General features: G+C 38.1%; 1 protein-coding gene across 4 annotated transcripts; it reads left to right on the top strand.

The window, feature by feature from the left end:
• Positions 1 to 2,734: 2,734 nt before the first annotated feature.
• LOC108677445 (renalase) lies at positions 2,735 to 10,736 on the top strand. 4 transcript variants are annotated; one of them, XM_018165668.2, is made up of 8 exons: positions 2,735 to 2,920; positions 4,085 to 4,197; positions 6,007 to 6,115; positions 7,540 to 7,695; positions 8,088 to 8,257; positions 8,791 to 8,985; positions 9,557 to 9,729; positions 10,106 to 10,736. In XM_018165668.2, the coding sequence occupies exons 2-8, from the start codon at positions 4,086 to 4,088 to the stop codon at positions 10,280 to 10,282; spliced, it is 1,092 nt and encodes a 363-aa protein (XP_018021157.1). In that variant the 5' UTR covers positions 2,735 to 2,920; position 4,085; the 3' UTR covers positions 10,283 to 10,736. The 4 variants fall into 4 exon arrangements, with proteins under 4 accessions (XP_018021157.1, XP_018021163.1, XP_047739023.1 ...); XM_018165674.2 differs by lacking the exon at positions 2,735 to 2,920 and adding an exon at positions 3,096 to 3,182; XM_047883067.1 differs by lacking the exon at positions 2,735 to 2,920 and adding an exon at positions 3,687 to 3,713.
• The last annotated feature ends 9,039 nt before the right edge of the window (positions 10,737 to 19,775 follow it).

Here is a 19,775-nt window from a genome sequence, read left to right as displayed (position 1 = left end):
GATCTTTCGATAACTGACGAATGATTGAGATAATTGAGATAACTGCTGGAGTTTTTGCCTGCTGGTCCGTAATTTGCTAGGCATTTTAAGACTGAACATATGCTCCTGCCATGATTGATACAAAATAATCATATTAACAAACATATTTGAACAAATGCATATACCGTAATTATATAACACATAAAATAATATCATACGACGTGAGTTTTATCTTCTCAAGTAAGTTTAGGCTTCTGAAATACATTTTCAGAGCTATTTTTAGGGATTTAACTGAGTAGTTTGCCTTATTAAGCTTACTTAGTTGAAATACGGCTCGTGTCTTGTATATTCTAAATGAGCCAGAACAGCAGCGATACGCTTGCATGACACTTCGTTCGCCCAACGCCAATCATTGCATGAACATCGTGCACAAATTTAGAAGTCGTTTTACAACGTTTTAAAAGTCTAATTGCTAGTTATGTTAGAATGAACATGGATGATGAATGCTGCTTACATTATTTCAAGTCTAACTTATACACAACTGTTGAACTGTAGGTATAAATTAGCAACGAAAATTTATCTTCTAATTCTGCCTCCTAAAGTAAATATCCAATACAAACTTCGCCATTCTCCCAGAATCGTATTCACACAAATCGCCAGGTATATTTAGAATAGATTATTAACTATATTTCAATATCGTGAAAATCAGGAAGACAAGTCAGACGAACCTCTTTTTCTGTTTTTCACAGTAGAACATCGTCCTTTTCGCGGTGCAGAGAGGAGGAATAAATTCGTTTTGCTGGAAGAATTTCTGTCATGTTGATTTGGAATCTATTGACTAACTACATATTAATCTTCGAAAGTGCATTATAATACGTTTAAGCCATACAAACGAATGGTATAATTTTTATTATAAAGAAATTTTCGTATCGGTTTTATTTTAAGAATTATTTCCTTTTCACTTATTAACGTGGTGACTTAAGTGAGGTGGCGACATGAGTGTCATTGACGGTAGTAATTTAGTGGAGCGAAAAAATTTAAAAATGGATTGAGAAACAAAATGGGCTGACGATCCAACTTCTGGTTGTGCATGTTAGCCATGCATATCTGCCTCTCTGCTAACTGTCTAAAAAGAAAGGGCAGCGTCATTCTAACGAAATTATTTTTTAAGGTAACCCATAATATTCTTGCATCTCTTTTGCTATTCACGAGGAGATGGTCACGAGGGTGAGGAGAATGGATGTTGGTGTGCGTGTAGGCGGCGAAAGGTTAAGAATGCTTCTGTATGCTGATGACGCTGTGATTATGAGTGAAAATAGCGAAGAACTGCAAAGTATGCTGGACTGTGTGACTGAGTATGGGAGGGACTTTAATGTGCGATTCAGTGCGGAGAAGAGCCACGTACTTGTTGTGAATGGATCGATTGAGGATATGAGCAGAGTGTGGATGTTGGGAGGAAATGAGATTGTTAGGACAAATGAGTATAAGTACTTAGGAGTTAGGGATGTGTATGGACCATGAAGGATATCAGAGAACAAAGGCCGCGAATTTAAGTAAGGCGAACCAATGGTTGGGTATACTTGGAAGTGCAGCAAAAGTGAGAGCGAGTATGTATGAAGTATTGAGAGAAGTGTGGAAGAGTGTAGCAGTGCCTAGCATTATGTATGGATTGGATGTGATAGCATATAGTGATGGCGAGCTAGATAAATTGGAATTGATACAAAATAGAGTGGCGAGATTGGCACTAGGAGCCCCCAGGTGGACTGCAGTAGAGGCCCTGAGAGGAGACATGGGTTGGAGTACCTGCAAGGAAAGAAGAATGAGAGCAGTTTTGAGGTATAAAGTGAGACTGGAGCGAATGGATGATGAACGTTGGGCTCGAAAGATGTATATGTGGAACATGAAGGTGAGCAAATGGGCACGCAGATGTCGGGCAGTGGTGCGTAAGTGTGGCATGCATGAAGCATGGGTGCGCCAAAGGCCCGCTAGGCCAAAGGACGAATGGGTGCGTGACAGTACGGGGTGCGATTGGGATAGAGTGGGATGAAAAAGAGTGGAAAAGAGAAATAAATGAGCGAGTGAAAGACTATGGGCTGAAGGTATGGAAGCAAGGAATGGAGGGAAAGGACTCTCTAAGACTGTATCAGATGAAAGCGATGCCAAAATCTGAATGTATGTATGATGGTAGTAGAGGTGGGGACCTTCTGTTTTGTGTTAGGGCAGGCGCGCTAGGTGTGAATGGACGTACATACAGGTGGAATGAAAGGAGAGAAGATTGACCAGCAAATTAACGCTCAAATCAGCCCTGGAGCCAACATCAACCATCTAAATGCTATAGATATTGTCATCCTGGCACCTAAGCAGTTGTAGTCAATTGACCTATCTCACCACACGAACTTTGCTGGCCTCTGGCATGCATCCCCTTAACCGCCCGGCCTCCTCGCCGATTCTCACCAGAAACTGTCGCAGGTAGCTGGGATCGAACTCGCATCTCTCTGCGCCAATCATGGTACTCTGAACTGTAACCACTGGGCCTCCCTGCCAGGTTGATTACATATATTGATTAATATTTTCCATTTGGTTGATTGCTCAACCATTATTTTTCTATGAAAATAATACTAAGAACTTTCTATTTTGCATTTACTGTTTTCAGCGTCTTTTTCGTGATGTAAGCGTTGACCTCTGGAAAATGACGCGGTCAGTGTTGCTGTTAAAGACTGCTCGGATGTGGAGTGCGGCCCTGTGGGCTAGTAATTTACGGAATCACTCGGTTCTCCGCAACATTCGGTGGATCTTTTGTTCGCCACGTGTTTTGCTCTACATCCCGTTTACCCGTTAGATCAAAACGGACTACAATACATTGAATGCAATACATCCCGTTACGTTAGCGACTTCCGAGCATTCGTCATTCAACTTCGAGTGTGACCTACTGAGCAAAAAAGTATGTGTGCCCACAAAACATTAGCCTTTCTTTAATCTTGTCTGAACGCTGAATTTTATTTTTTTCCACAGATAATTTGCCTACAGATATCAAGCACTCAGGTATACTGGTATTATTATTATAGTAGTGCAAGGATGGTCACGAATGACTGGGTAGGCTAATCACCGTACCTAATACTAATAAGGTACACTCTGGTACAGTACCGTCACTACAGTGGACACCCTCATGCCTCAAGGCCGCTGGCTGCGGCCCGCGGCCGCAGGTAATACGGGAGCAACGGGACATCCATTATCCATAAAAATGCATTTGTAGTAGAGACTAGAGCCTTGAATTGAATTGTCGGTGTAGTAGGCACAGACGCACAGTAGGTACTCAAGCCTGTCCACCCACCTTGTTTGCCCTCAGGCGTCAGGCCTCACTGCATAGTGGCAAAGGCAAACCACAGATTTTTTTAGAATCGGTTCATTTTTAATTTCCTCATTTACCCAAGATTTAAATCAATTTCTTATGTATGATACTGCTGGTATCCAGGATACTTTACTGGTCTACTTATAGGTATAGGACTCACAAATGAATTTTAGGCCTGAGGGAGAGTCTAAAAAACTCTCTGCTTTGCCACTATGGCCGCCGCCTCAGCTCAGCATAGCAGCGGTTCAGAGTACTGTTAGTAATGCAGGTTGGGCCGTTGGGAAACGTCATATTTTTTTCTGAAATATTGCAGCTCATATAAATTATAATTTCAGCAGGTAGGTATGAACTCTCGCGTGCTGTGGCTCTAAGCCTCTAATGTCATGTATTTTTGTTTGATTGAAAAAATTGCGGTTTGCATTTCGCAAAGATGTCCTTTCATAAAATTTTCAACTTCTGAAATCTGCTTTACTTCAAGGAGAGCGTCTGGCTTTTTTTTATCTTGGCGGACTCGGCCCTATCTTCTTTTCTTGACTGTCAGCAACATGTGAATTTTTTGACAACACAGGACACAGAATATTGATACTGTTGCACCACTTTCTAAGTTCTAATATGTGAAATTATTTTCATTGTTTGCTTGTTCCTTTGAAGGAGATGAATTGGCTAAGTTTAAGCACAAATTTAATCACTGGTTAGTGATAGTCAACAATACCTAAGCATGTACAATATTGTTCTGGCTAATAATAACTTTTTCAGAATGCGTGTGTGTATAGTGGGAGGAGGACTGACCGGGGCCATTGCAGCATCGCTGCTTAGGAGTTCACTGCCAGCCTTACACATTGAACTCTGGGACAAAGCATCCAGATTTGGTGAGTTGAATGACAAAATGTTAATGTCATTAAATTGTTATATTTCAAATTTCATTATTCATGTTTTTTTTCTGCCAAAAAACCTGAAGTAGGTACATATGTTTGTTAATGTTGGTTGTGTTAGCTGCTGCATCAGTGAATGCTTAGTAAGAAGGCTAAAGTGATTGCTCTCATTTAACCCTTTCATGGGTAAGTTACCATATATGATCACTTGAAATCGCGTCACAAAAAGCCTCACCACGGCTTCCTGTTTGTTTTTGAGGCATCCTTATAATGCCTCAGTCAATCACTAATTATCTGAACATTGTTCTATCTATAGCATCACCAGCTGCAAAGTCCACAAATTGAAATATGTGCATTTAAATGAAGGTTTTGACTCGGACAATGGAATTGACGCTCTTTCTGCATTTTCTTCAAAATTTTGAAGTATCAATATATATATTTATTTATTTTGGCAACTCGATAAAATTTAATTAAATTAAATTTTTATGTTTCTAATTTTTCATTTGCATAAAGTAAATTTTAATTATAAAGAAAAATTTTGTGTACTGATCGCATTTATTGAATTCTTTAAGTGCGATTTAAACCTTCAATAGGCAAAATTTGCAAAAATTCATATAAATAAATATATTGTATAATACTTCTTACTTTCTTGAAATGGTTTCTGAAATTTTAATTTCTGGATATTTCAATGCTTGCCCGCTAAAGGGTTAACCCATTTGGGGGTCAAGCATAGAAATTTGTAGAAATTTGAATTTCTGACGCCACTGCAAGAAGGTATTGACAATTATTAGATAGATTTATTTGAATGGATTTTTCAGCATTTTGCACTATATTAATTTAAATTGCAGAGTAAAATTCTACAAAAAGTGGTCACTATGCTAAAAAAAAATTAACCTTTTAATATTTATTAAATCAAAGGCAAAGGGAAACTATCAAGTTGCAATTTAATTTAATTTTTTCCAGGTGCTTTAAATTACTAAAATTGATATTGCTTTTTCCAACTTTTTTAAAATTATGGAAAAAGTGTCAATTTCATAGTCAAAGCATTAATTTAAATACTCATATTTTATTTCTTTGGCATATCAAAGGGTGATGGATGAGCAGATGGTAGGAGCTTGTCAGAGGCATGATAACGTAGCCTCAAACACAAGCCAGGGGACAAGCTGGACTTTTTTGTCAGGAAACATTAAGTGACCATATATCGTAAGTTACCCGCAAAAGGATTCATTGCATTGATTAGTTAGTTAATCTTATTACTCAAACTTTTCAATGGGCTTTGCAGACATTCCAGTTTAAATATTCATGGAGGAGGTTGATAAAAATTTAGAGAATTTGACATAGGTAGTTTGGTTTTCACCAAGTTTATGGTCACTCTTAAAAAGTTAAGATTTGCGTATCACAGATGATAGGTTGAATCCTGTTTTATGCACCACATGTCTCCCTCAATTAACTACCATAGCTTCATCAAAAAACATAATTTGCATTTACTAGCTCAACCCCACTTAATGAGTTCAGATAACAAAGCATAATATAGTCCATGGGCCAGAGTCAATGTGACTCCAAAAAAGGAAAATGACTTTTACAACAATGTTGTTAAAGGATCTAATTGTTTCTTTGTGGATTTTTTGGAGTCAATTTTGTCTTAGCTATTTTTATAGTGTCTTTAGTTGCTAAAGTTATAGATAGGTAAAGTAACTCATGTCTGTGTTGGATTAACATGGTTTTCGTGGTGTATCATATGACATAACTCATAAGGTATCATATCTTACCACTCAAGCTCTGACAATGTTGTGGATATTACATCAGGTGGACGAATGTGCACAAAGCGTAAGCCCTCAGAACCTCGAGTGAGCGGTGTAGATGTGGGGGCTCAGTACATCTCTTCCACTCCTGAATACTATGCTGCACATAAGAGGTGAGTTTAGAGCTAAGCAGCTGACTTATTTCATCACTTTATCCTCTAACCAGGACCTAGTATAGCTTAGTTGCATCTAATTTTGTATTGTATTGTAAGAATCTTAGTTGCACTTGATAATTTTGGATACAGCTATATATCTATCTTGTTGTGACAAGCGAATCTTCAACATGTTGGTATGTATCAATTTGTAGTTTGTTGAGTATCTAATTGGCCAAGTTGGAAAAATCTCATGCTATGTTCGTAGTTTTTGTAAAGTTAAGAGGCTGAATAGGCAAACAAGTAACCATTCAATTATATAGTTCTTTTGTGGATCTTAGACCTTAGTTCCTTGATAGGAGTTAAAATGAAAAATTTTTTATTCTACCACAAATAATAATTATTATAGCATCACTTTACTAATTGATCAATATTTTTCAATGAAATTCCTACCGCCTGTATTTGAAAAACGTAACTGTAAAGTTTACTTTAAAAATAGGAAATATTGTTGGAAAATGAATACTAGAACAACTAAGATTTGCTCAATTTGCCTGGAGTGAATGATAAGCTCGAGATGCTTCAAAAATGACCCATAAGAGTCACAAATTTGTTGGACCATTCAAATCTTTGCAAGTTTCTGCACCAGCTGTACCGTAACTGCATTGAATAGGTCAATGATTGCTTTTCTTTTATTTCCAATTTCAGCTTTAATTTAATTAACCTCACTGAAATTATGAGTACTTTCATTAAAAATTTTCAGAAAATATGTAACATTGAACACATTTTTTCAATGTTCAATTTGGCTGTATTATCATGAACATTACCCTGTGAAGAAATTTTAATTTTTTTTGTTAACTATTGGATGAAATTTTTCCATGTGTTGGTTTCAGGATCAATTTGGGTCTGTTTTGATCTTCAAAATAATTTCTTAATTGTAAACTTCAGTTTACATGAATGAAAATGACTATTTACATGCCCTTATTTTCTCTGTTTTTTTTTTTAACTCTTAATCCTTAGATTAGACAAGATTTTACTCATCGAATGTGTTGTATTGTTTGTTTTAATGCAAAAATGTTCCTGCTAATTACCGGCTAATGGTGACATTGTATCATTCATAAATTCCCTTGCGATTAATTAAAAAAAATGCATCCTCTAAAGGCCTAAGAGAATACTCTCTGTTTACTCAGCCATTTTCTCCACTATGACTTATTTTTGACATTAGAATTTCTTCTTGTTTATCAATTTATTCTTCATAATTAATTAAATTAGGATTATGATTCATTTGCAATTCACTGTCTAGAGTTTCATCGTTTTTAATTCATGTCTACATTATTTCAAGCAGATTATATTACTGAATGAACATATATACCACTGTGTATAAATGTTCCGTTTAAAAAATAAATACTAAATATAGGGAGTTTTGACGCAGGGCCTGTGTTGTGCAGCTATTACTCTGACTTGGTAGCACGAGGAGTGCTGCAGCCGATGACGTGTAGGATCACTGATGACCGCCATCCTCCAGACACTCGTCACTTTGTCGCCCCTAACGGCATGTCTTCAGTAGTCCAGCACTTTGTTGACAAGGCGGCGTGCACTGCCAGGTATGCCGCACTTCCATTTGTGTCTTAGAACTTTTTTGTAACTGAATAAATTCAATGTGATGTTAGAAAGTATCGAAATTTTTATTCAGGGTGGAGGTAATCTTGCATGTGTATAAAAGGCTTCTAATTGGCATACGTTAGTACTGATGTATGCCAATTGCTAAATAAATCTGATCATTAAAAACTATGAACTTGCCTCCGCTGGCCATGATACTTGCTTTGTTTTGCCAGAGTTGAAACTTCAGGGAATCATCAACTACTTTACCTGAATCTCATTCCGCTAGCCCCCCTCTCGATGGCAAACTTGATGTGACATATGGACATTTGTCCAACATCAGGCCCAAATTTTGTAACAAGCCACGTCAAAGAAACCTTATTCTTCTCAAATGCAGGCTGGGCACCCAAGTGCGGGACCTGCAGTACGAGTGGGACAAGTGTGAGGGCAAGAGCAGGTGGAGAGTCGCTGCGGCTGACGGGGAAGTGGTGCTCTTCGATGCCGTCCTGTTGACTCTGCCTGTGCCACAGATGCTGGCACTCGGGGGAGATTTGACCGCCGCCATAGGTGGGTCCATGAATACTGTTAGTCACGATCGATTTTTGGCTGTAGAATATTAATGTGTGTTTTATCGTGGAATATTGTAGCTTTATTGTAGAATATAGTAGCTTTAATGTAGAATATTTATTGTAGAATATAGTAGCTTTATTGTGGAATATAGTAGCTTTAATGTAGAAAATATTAGTAGCTTTATTGTAGAATATGGTAGATTTATTGTAGAATATTGTAGCTTTATTGTGGAATATACCGTAGTAGCTTTATTGTACAATACCGGTATTGTAGAATATAGTAGCTTTAATGTAGAATATAGTAGCTTTATTGTGGAATATTATAGCTTTATTGTAGAAAATGGTAAGAGTAGTGTACCGGTATTCATCAATTTCAAATATACGTTTTTATCAAAGAAATCGCTAATTGTAGCAAATAGCAACATATGTATTCTTTGGAATAGACCCTTGCATATTAGAGAATTTTAACATTATCGTGAAGATAGTATGAATGGAAAGACTAGCATTATGGTAATTTTCTTAATTTTTTAGACAAGGTGGCAGGTCTGCGCAGTGAGCTGGAGGCAGTGAGCTATAGTTCTCGCTTCTGTCTTGGGCTTTTCTACCCGGCCTCTGTCGCTGACCAGATTATTCTGCCTGAGGGCGTGGCCGCCATGTACATCACCAACTCTGACTCTCCGTTCTGTTATGTCGCCATCGACAACCTGAGGCGAGGACTGGCCGCTGGTAAAGTGTACGTTTAGAGGTGTTTAAAGAGTTTAAATAATGAATCCCTTCTTAACGATGAATGATTTGCATAATTTTTATTTAAAAATTTGACAATGACAAAGAATCGTGCGAGTTCCAAATTTCGTCTATTGGTGAAGATGCCATGACCAATATTGCCAGTATTTTCATTGAAGTTGCAGTTGTTTATGCTTTTTTTTTTAATTTTTTAGGAAATACAAAATTACGAAAATGTTTCATTTTTTTGGTTTTTTGCTTTTAATTTCTCTTTTGATCGTGTGATCTTATCGCAGGTGATGATGTCTTCCTGAGTGTGATGTTGACATCTCAGGTGGTGATGTCTTCCTGAGTGTGATGTTGACATTATCGCAGGTGGTGATGTCTTCCTGAGTGTGATGTTGACATCTCAGGTGGTGATGTCTTCCTGAGTGTGATGTTGACATCATCGCAGGTGGTGATGGCTTCCTGAGTGTGATGTTGACATGATCGCAGGTGGTGATGTCTCCCTGAGTGTGATGTTGACATCTCAGGTGGTGATGTCTTCCTGAGTGTGATGATGACATCGTCGCAGGTGATGATGGCTTCCTAAGCGTTATGGTGCACACGTCGCGCGCCTTTGGGGCAGCGCGCGTGGAGGAGCAGAAGGAGGCGCTGCTGCCTGAGCTCCTCGACAGCTTCAGGCGCCTCTTCCCGAGCTGGCCTGCTCCGTGCGACGCCTTCTGCCACAAGTGGCGCTACTCGCAAGTAAGTCTTAGTCTGCGCTGAGCAATGTCGATAACTCAAAGCATCAAAAACGAAAGAAATATATCGAGTGTTATCACCTGTTGACTAAATTCATAGGCTGTGTACAATACTGTGATTTTTAGTTTTGAATCATGAACACATTTACGATAGTTTAGCCGATATTCCCCATAAATGACCCATTGTCTTCTATATAACATAGTTGCAACCCCAATGGAAGTGTCAATTTTTGTCCTAGAATTTTTTATTTGAATTATCAAGTGAAACACCACACAGGGAAGATGAGGTATAATAATATCATTATTACACTTAATAGCGGCATGGCTAGCCCGCATAGTGTGTATGTACTCATGTGGCACCAAGGGCTGTTGTACTGCAGGTGGTGACGCCGGTACCGGAGAGCAGAGGTGGCAGTGTTGCTGTAGGGGGCGGTGAGGTGGTGCTGTCAGGCGACGCCTTCACGCACTCCAACGTAGACGGCTGCATCAGAGCCGCCACAAGCGCTGCTGCTGCGCTCACTCAATACGTCGCTGGTCTCAAAACGGCTGATAAATAATTAGTAGATTGAATATTAGTAGTTAGAATGTTCCCCGTACTTTGAATATTCCCAATTTATTGTTATTGTTACCTCTTCTGCTTATAAAAACCAGTTTCGTAATTGACTATCGTTACACAGTCGCCAGACTCTAGCAAGAGATCAAGAATACGTTCAACTAATTGGAGTTTGCACCTAATGTTGCTTGTGTCTTACAGTAACCAGTCATGTTGTTGGATATCTTTACTAGTGCTAGCTATCTTTCGAGATTTGCGCGTTCTACTACATCTATTTGAGTACTTCTCATTAAAACTACAATGAAGAAAATTGAATTGTTATCATTTGTTATGAACGAATATTGTTGATTTCTCATTTATGTAACCTTCAGAGTTGCTGGAGGTTAAAGATAAAATTGCTAAAGCAGACCGTGGTTGACAGTTGGATTGGAAACGAATTCTATTTCAGATGACTTGTATAGTGCAATATGAAATATATAGTTTTTTCTACAGCCGTCTTTTTTTATCACGTCTTCGATTAACATGCTGTACTGTTCAATTTTTTTATTCGTTCATGCCCAGTTTTCTAAAATTGATGTGACGTGATCAAAAGCTGTTGCATTTGTCGTGGCTGCCTCATCACTTGATTTAAGGACGTCGCAAGTCGAGTTTGCTGCATACATTTACACGTCTTGTCGTCGCAAGTTTCCCGGTGCCTGCATTATGACGTTGAAAATTTTCAGATGACATCATTGAGTAATTCGTCCATTTACTATTGTCAGGCTCTATATATTAGCGTCTAGGGTATTAGGGATACGCGACTTAAGGTCGTGAGGGATAAGTAAGACACAATTTGTCTAAAGAACTTATCTTGATACCGTGTGGTAGTACACGAGTGATATTATAGAGGTATAGGCTACGGCGTCGACCATTAGTTGGTGTAATTCTAACGCGAGTTACATCGAGGCGCTCTCGTTAGCTTCTGCAGCGGCCTCACTATGGTTCCCAGCCCTTAATATAATTATAATGAATATAATAATAAGACGACAGGTTGACACCGGACACTATCATGTTTATCGATGACGGGAGGCACTGAAAAAAGTTGCCTTAAACCTATGTTAAAAATCGACATTGCGCCGTTACCTGCAAATCGTAGTTGATATTAGTTCACTAAATTTGTTTCCCCGTAGTCATGCACTAGCTGGTTTGGATATCACAATTAAATTCAAGTCGCTTACTATCCTTATTATACATGTATCTGTCCGTGATCTCTAGTTTATGGTGTATGAGTAAAGAATTCACATTCACAGTTGACCTCAAGAACCTGGGTTTACTCTACCTTTATTTATACGCCCCTAGTTTGATCAGGAAAAATTTTTGACAATTGTTTGGCAATTGTTCAACAAAACCATTTTGGCATCGACAAAAAACACGTTGTAATCGCATAAAGTCGTATGCCTCTGCTGAAGCAACATTAAAACAGATGTGCATTACTATGATATAAGTATAAGGGAGCAGAATAAACTTGTTTAAACATGGGTAGTTAATGACCAGAGAAATCATTGGTGGAAATTTTCAGGATCGAACAATATTCTTCAGATGACATTGAACCTGAATTTCGATCAACCAACGTCATCTGAAGAATATTGTTCGATCCTGAAAATTTGAATCAATGATTTCTCTGGCCATTAACTACCCGTGTTTATACTAAGATATTAATGAATGTCAAGATAAAGTCGCGCTCCCCTGCTGAAGCATTGCAACAGATGTGCATTACTATGATATTAATGAATGTCAAAATAAAGTCGCGCTCCCCTGCTAAAGCATTAAAACAGATGTGCATTACTATGATATTAATGTGCGCAGAGAGACGTGACCTCGACTATTTGTACATGGCGTAGACGGGTTGACGAGCGCAGCAGACGAGCTTGCGCTTGCAGGATGACGAGCTCTCCAGTCAAATGCAACGATATTTTTATGCCTCTGTGGATGGTTTGAAACTCTTTGCTTAAATTATTATTTACCAGCAAGTAATAGCTAGATCCTTAATGTTTGCTAAAATTGCACACCGTACGCCAAAACTTTGTTTTGTACAGGAAATTACGAATTGCTAGAAAAATTTAATTTTTCATAAATGATCATTTTTAATTATTCATATGATAAAGAAAAATGTTAAATTTATATGATAAAATTAGCAGATTGTTAAAACATTGTTAAGAATATGATTTTATTATTACAATTATTATACAATATTCGTACGCTACTCTTCCATTACACGCTATTAATGCGCGCTATTCGAAGAGCATATGTTAAGCAAGTACATTTAAATAGAACAGCTTGAGTAAATACACGAATACACATGAATACACGAATAAAGCATATAAACTATAATACATGGAAACTAATTACACGAATAAAGAATGGAAACTATGCACCTAATCTTTGTGTGGAAGCAACTGTTACATGTGCTACTCTGTACCGCTCCTTCTCTTAAAAACCATAGACCACAGCGTCACGATGTCATGAACGCTCATTGCGTCATTGCCGACCTTTCCTCTCTGTTTACAAATGCTTCAATGATAAGGAAGCCTTTAATTACCTGAAAGTTGTTGTTGATCAAGAGGAAGAAGCTTTTCAATTTGTTTGAGAGCGAATGCTTGAGAGCTCGTCAGAAGCGTGCAACTTGAATCGCTACGTAAGACAATCATTTTATTCTGCGACCAGCCAGCTTGACGTCGCGAGCAAACCATCCAACGGGCCAGCTTAACGTCACGAGCAAACCATCCAACGGGCCAGCTTAACGTCGCGAGCAAACCATCGAACGGGGCCAGCTTAACGTCGCGAGCAAACCATCCAGCGGGGCCAGCTTAACGTCACGAGCAAACTCGTGACGGGTTATGCCGCGACCGATTCAAAGGTGTGTACAAAATTCCTGTTCTATTAGAAAGTTAACAACCACAAATTCCGAAGTGGAATAAATCATTGAATAAATAGATTCTGCATGTTTTCACTTAGGAATTTGAACAACTGGTATGATTAATGATCGCCACGTAGAAAGCAAAATTTCACTTGTTGTCCATGGAGCGAAATACAACTTTTGAAATAATTGAACAACAATTTTTAAACGACTCAAATACAATGTTGTTCACGTTAATTTTATTTATTATCATCAAGAATTTAGTTTATTTTTAATTTCTAATAATTTCACCCAGATTCGATGTTCAAAAAGAAAAAAAAAAAAAACAGAGAAAATGTTTCAGTGCGATAGTTTTGGGTGTGAGGAATGACGTATATACGCGATTGCATGTGTCGAAGGGTCTTATATATATGATTATATATGTATGCTATTGCAAGTGGCTGGAAAATCTAAAACATGATTTGCCTCGCACTTTGTGAAGCGTGTTGTTGCTTGACATTTTAATTGGGTCTAATCTTCGATGTTTATCTTATTAATTACTCAATCATAAGTGTTTTTATCCAAAATTCCATGATACTGTATTATAGAATAGAATAGAATAGAAGTGTCGGCGCTGAAGAAATAGGCCCATGGCCTGTTGCCGATTCTTGAACTTTTCGTGACTTGATTCACANAACACCAATTGTTGTTGAATTACAGGGATGTTATGTGGGAACAACTCATTTTTCGATCCGTAATTGATTTTTGATAAAGAATCAAGGGTATATATATAATGTTTGCGCTTAAATGCATCTGCTATGTCCAAGACGTGAACAAAATCAAATGCAATGGATTAGTTCTGCACTACGGCGCTCCTCTTGACATAACATTGAGTATCCTGAAGTTATCATTACATCATATCATTCAAGTCACAACCATATCATTCATATCAATTATCATTACACAATATCATTCAATGCCGAATATCGAGAACTATTCCATCTATGAATTTCGTTCGATAATATCTATGTAATTTCTTCTTTAAAACGACCGCTGTCGGAACGGCGGAGTCAATTTAAAATTGTTATTCCGCTCGGTCATCCTGTGCCGAGAAAAAAATCGATAAATCAGTAAATTATTGCATTTTGAAACAATGAACAGAATTCGACTACAAAAGTTCTTTTCTCTCAAAACCAGACAGCTAGGTTACTTGTTTATGCTATTTTTAATCCAATATCGCAATTGAAACACAAACGTTACTGTCATTCAACCTATACAGAAAGCAAAGTTAATTATTGCGTATTTTAAAATTATTTGACCCCAAATATTCCTGTAAATCGAAGTTCCTAGTAACAGCCGGAAGCACCCTGCAGCATGGCAGGCGAAGCGTGAAGGAGGAAAATCGAAACGACTCAAGTTGGGAAATGACTTAGCCAGCCGATTTAGTTAACAGAAAGTTTATGCTATCAGACATAGGCTTACTTCTAGTTCCTAATCCCGTGCAGGCAAAGTTTCACGGGAGCTTCCACCTCCTAAATATTCTCAAGCCCCATTGATAATATTATACTCTCGTAAAATTTTACTTTTTCCTGCAAAACACATCTCGCATTGACGCGATCAAAGGCTTCGTAATAGAGACTCCATCATTCATCGTTCTTGCGTGGTCATGTCTTAAAGATCAACTATTTATCACAAACCATTTTTATTCCCTGCCAGAAAAAAGGCCTCCGCCTCATTAAAACTTATTTAAACTGTCTAGATATTTTTCTGTGATCACGTCACCTCTTTCGCACCAGAAAATGATTAGCCTGGTAGTTTCTTTCTTTCAAAATATGATCATAGCAATGCTTTTGCTGACGATATTCTCTTATCAACAAGGAGTAGAATCTCGCAGCATTTCAGAGCGCGAGATGACAACGTATGATTTACCCTTCTATCCATCATTGCTGTACAAACGCATTACGAATTATCCGGAGGAGTGCAGAGGCCCGTATGATGCTGATGCCTACAAGAGACTGAACCAAGTGTGTGAGGACTGCTTCTACCTCTACTACGATGAGGATTACACCATGCGCTGCAAGTAAGTGTTCCTACCTCTGCTACGATGAGGGACTGACCAGGTGCTTCAAGTAAGTGTTCCTACCTCTATCTGCGACGAGGGACTGATCAGGTGCTGCAAGTAAGTATATAGTGTAGTATGACACAAATGTTTGCGGGCTCAACGGGGTAGGGAAAAGTTGACTTGCTTTTTCTCCCGTTTATTGACGTAAGCTGAGTGACGTAAGCTGAAAATAAGATTTAATATTAGTTAAAATTTAGTTAATAGGTCGAGATAGACATACATGAAACTTAAACTAAGCAGGAGGTAGACTCACATTGTTTAGACTTTAGATATTGTTTAGTACTGAACGTTATAGATCTTAACCCCACAACTGAGACCTACAGTCAGACACCGCGAGCTCAGCGGTGGGGCGCTCAGGAACAATCCCCCTAGGAACGCGAAATCCCATAGGACTTCTGACGAGCATAGACACGCGTCGGAAGTCCCCCCTGAGGGGTTATGAGGCACGAATAAAATGATAAAAAATAAATTAAAAAATCATTAAGAAATACAATTAGTCATTTATCATGATTTAATTAATTAATCGTCATTAATAAAATTAGTGACGAAAATCAACACCTATCTTTATCAAGCAAAAGCATTTATTATAAGAAAATGTTTAAACTTCGTTGATTATGTGGACGAACGATCCCGCAGTATTCAAAACAACATCTGGCCATTACGTTTCCCATGTTAACGCATTTTATAACAACATTAATCCCTAAAATTGCAAGAAGTCGTATTGTGCATTACCTCATCTTTATCTTTCTTGTTTTGATAGCGCGTGACGTGTGGGGCGTGCGGAGCGGCCAATGCCGCTTGTCCCAGAGACAGCAGCAGCACGTCGTCCGTCGTGTCGTCACTTGCTACTGATGCTGTGCCGGCCACTGCAGCCACCAACGCCATCATTACGGTGATAACTCTATACATTGTATAATAATTGCTTTTCAAGTTTACCGAATATAATTTGAAACCTGAATATTCATTCAATACAGACTTAATTCTGGATAACTTTCGTAAATAAATCAGTGAAAGATGCGAGTGAATTAAGGTTGAAGCAAATAGGCGATCTAATAGCAGAATAAACACCTGCGTAAGATAACAGACAAGGATGCGGTCAAGAAGACATAGCATAGTCGGCACATCACGCCCAAAAATTGAGCAATACTTGGCACAGGTTCTTCTGCCGGGCACTTGAGCTACAGTTATGCACTATAATTTAACCTACTAGTTGGCCGAACCCTATGAATATGATTAACACAAACTAAATTCTTCAATTTTCAAATAAATCTTGAGTAACGAAAAATTGTTCTTGCATAAATGATCGTTGTAAAACCGAGCCTATTTCTTCAGAGGACAGACTAGAACCCGCGTTATTGTCCTAATTTTAGGTTGAAAACAACAGCTAATAATAGTAATAACAATAATAGCGGTTCCAGCGTTTATTAGGCCGTAGGCCTGTCACTGATTCTCAACGTCTCAGAACATTCACAGCTTGATGTGGTCTCGAACACACAACTTACTGCTCCAATTTTGCTGTGTTTAACCGCCCGGCCTCCTTGCCGATTCTGACCAGAAACTGGCGCACTGAGCTGGGATCGAACCCGCGCCTCTCTGCGTCTATCATGGTACTCTGAACTTTAACCACTGGACCACCCTGCTAAGGTAAACTCTGGCTACAATAAGTAAATGCAGGTTTAGGAGGTGGTAAAGAAAGGCGCCTCTGGGAATCCAAAGTCCCATGGATGTTGAGATAGCCAACGGCTTATCTCAGAAAATCCTCCTGNACACATTGACACATCCGGCGATAAAAGCGACACATTGACACATCCGGCGATAAAAGCGACGCATTGACACACCCGGCGATAAAAGCGACACATTGACACATCCGGCGATAAAAGCGACACATTGACAACCGTATCCTAGCGTACGGTTGTATTTTTGGCTAAAGCGCTATGCAAAATCTTTCAAGACGAGGAAGCAGTTTGTAGGCTAATCAGTCATTTGTGTGCAGCTATAATCCATGATATCGTCGAATTACTTATTAATCTCTGAGTAACAAACAAAACAGTTCTAATATTTGGGAATATATAACAATAAACACTTATCGCTCCAGGTCCTAACCAGACGTGAGAATCGAATTCCTAAACTCACTGTACACTGAAATTCCTCATCAGTTTTAGCTTCGGATACAAATTTTACAAATTTTTTAGCAATCTGTTCATAAATTTTGAGGTAAATAGCTTTTAAATTTTCAACCTGATGTATAACTGTTTTTAGCCACAAAATAATTTATCGGTAGGACGATGTTCTTGTTAGGTAGCTACTTAGTGGTTAGTGGAAATAAGAGGTTGATTGTTCAGCTAAGTCAGAGGTTTGTTTATTGGTGGTGAGTGACGATGACGGACGAGACAGACATTGTTTTTGATGAGTGACGATGATAGATGACTCAAAAATAATTGTTTCTGGTCATTAACTAAGATGAGCGACTTACATCGTAACTAGATGTTTGAATTAAACGCAAGACAGATTTGAGTCTTAGCGGTTATCTTTAAAACAAAAAATTGTTATTATCGCTAAATAATTCTATTACGCTTACGAAATATATTGAATTGTATTCTTAACATAGGCTTGACAATTTCTAAGTGTTGCTAACTCTTCAGTCATCTTATTTCGCATCCACCCTATCAGAAATCAGTGTCTAACGAACGAATTTATTTTGCTACACAGAAAATGTTTGCTGCATGATCAGCGAATTTTACGGCAATATTACGTCAAAGTTCTTTCGTTGATGACATTCAGGCTATAATTCAAACATTGATATCGTAGAGGCTTCATTAATTCCCGCAAGATTTCATTATTCACGCTGTATCTGAGTCTCTGTACCAAAGTAATCTCTGTGTATGTACATATCGGTTCAGTTCCTATTAGCAAATTAAATTTAATACGAAGCATTTTTTTCGGAAGGAAATTGTATGACATAAATTTTGACTATGTGTTCGAAGATATAGATAATATTATATGTTATTTTTATTTGATGACTATCAGATATGCGACCGCGTTCCTCTCCTCTCTGGACATCAAAGTTATTCAAAAACTTCGATTATCCTCCGCATTTCATCACATACTTCGAAATTGAAGAACTTGGGAAATTATCCGAGATTTAAAAAATCTTAATGTTATTTATGCGACATAACGTCAAAATTTCCCAACAGGTAAAATAAATTATACCGATTCTTTTCGGCATTTACTTATTTCTACTTTCGCATGAACTATGTCTTTCGCAAAATGTCTTAGATTTAGAATTGGAGTAATAAGAATAAGGTTTCGTCTCGAGTCAATTGTCAATCTTTGAGTTATATTCAACAAATTAGATATTGACTTGTAATGACTTTCTTTTAATGACTTGCGTACTGCCATTACATACGACTGACTTATGTTCTTAAATGTCTCGTAAGAATTGAATGCAGGTGCGCTGGTGACATGAGAAAATGCGGCGAAGTGCATGCACGGTCGATGAATGATGAAATGTTTAAATCCATTGTTGGATTTTCTCTTTTATTATTAAAGGAATTAATGCCAAAATATTATAATCCTAATTATTTCTCAGAAATACAATATATATGCTTCATTGTTCATCATTAAACCTTACTTTGAAAGTTGGTTATAAAAAAGCTATTTCTGACCAGGATTAGGGACTGAGTCTGCGTAGGCTGATCGTCCCTATATAGCTGAGCCGAGGGTTTGGATACGAGGGCGCTGAGACCGGTAAACACACAGTTTACTGGGAACCACTAAACAATATAAAGATATCATGAAAGACTAGGATAATATATAAGATTCTAATAATGGGGAAAGTGTTACAGAAAAGGCAATAACAACCCACTAAAATTTAAATTTTTCTAATTATCCAAGAAAGCAACTTTAGCGATAAAAGAAAACATGACAGTCTTTGCGACAGTCTCATGAGCTCCTCATTGAAAGATCTGGGACTTTTCCTAGAACATTGATACGGTGCGTAGTAAGTTCATTTGCAGCACACAGAATGAAACAATCGGAGCTGTTGTACCCCAAGTTGCAGTCACGACCTCCTAAGGATTCTTAAGGCTTTTTGTGGGTCATGGATCGAGGTTCCAGTTCTATGCTTTCTCTACCACGATTAACATCTGAAATGTATCTGCGTTATTTAAAATTGGAGCGTTTACAGAAGGCCTTTACATATGGGGTCACATTAGGCTTGGTAGTAATCAAATAGATCATCTATATATACATCTACTGCAGATTGGTCATCTACTGCAGTACGTCTCTTACTGAAACAGTCTGAGAATCAATGGCCTCGAGCAGCTACGGGGAGCCTGATATAGTGTAAGCGATATTGATTTTCGTTGGAATACAATCGGTGAGTGATTAGCTAAATTAAACCATTAAATATCAAAACTAACTCGGGTGAATTCGGACAGGAAACATCAGCTGGCAATCCGTGTTCAAAGAATGTATTGTTGAATTGGATGCAGCCGTTAG

This window comes from Hyalella azteca, unplaced genomic scaffold (assembly GCF_000764305.2).
Source record: "Hyalella azteca isolate HAZT.00-mixed unplaced genomic scaffold, Hazt_2.0.2 contig11907, whole genome shotgun sequence".
Taxonomy (NCBI): domain Eukaryota; kingdom Metazoa; phylum Arthropoda; class Malacostraca; order Amphipoda; family Hyalellidae; genus Hyalella; species Hyalella azteca.
The sequence above is the reverse complement of the archived record's forward strand: the minus strand, read 5'-3'. Positions and strand labels throughout refer to the sequence as shown.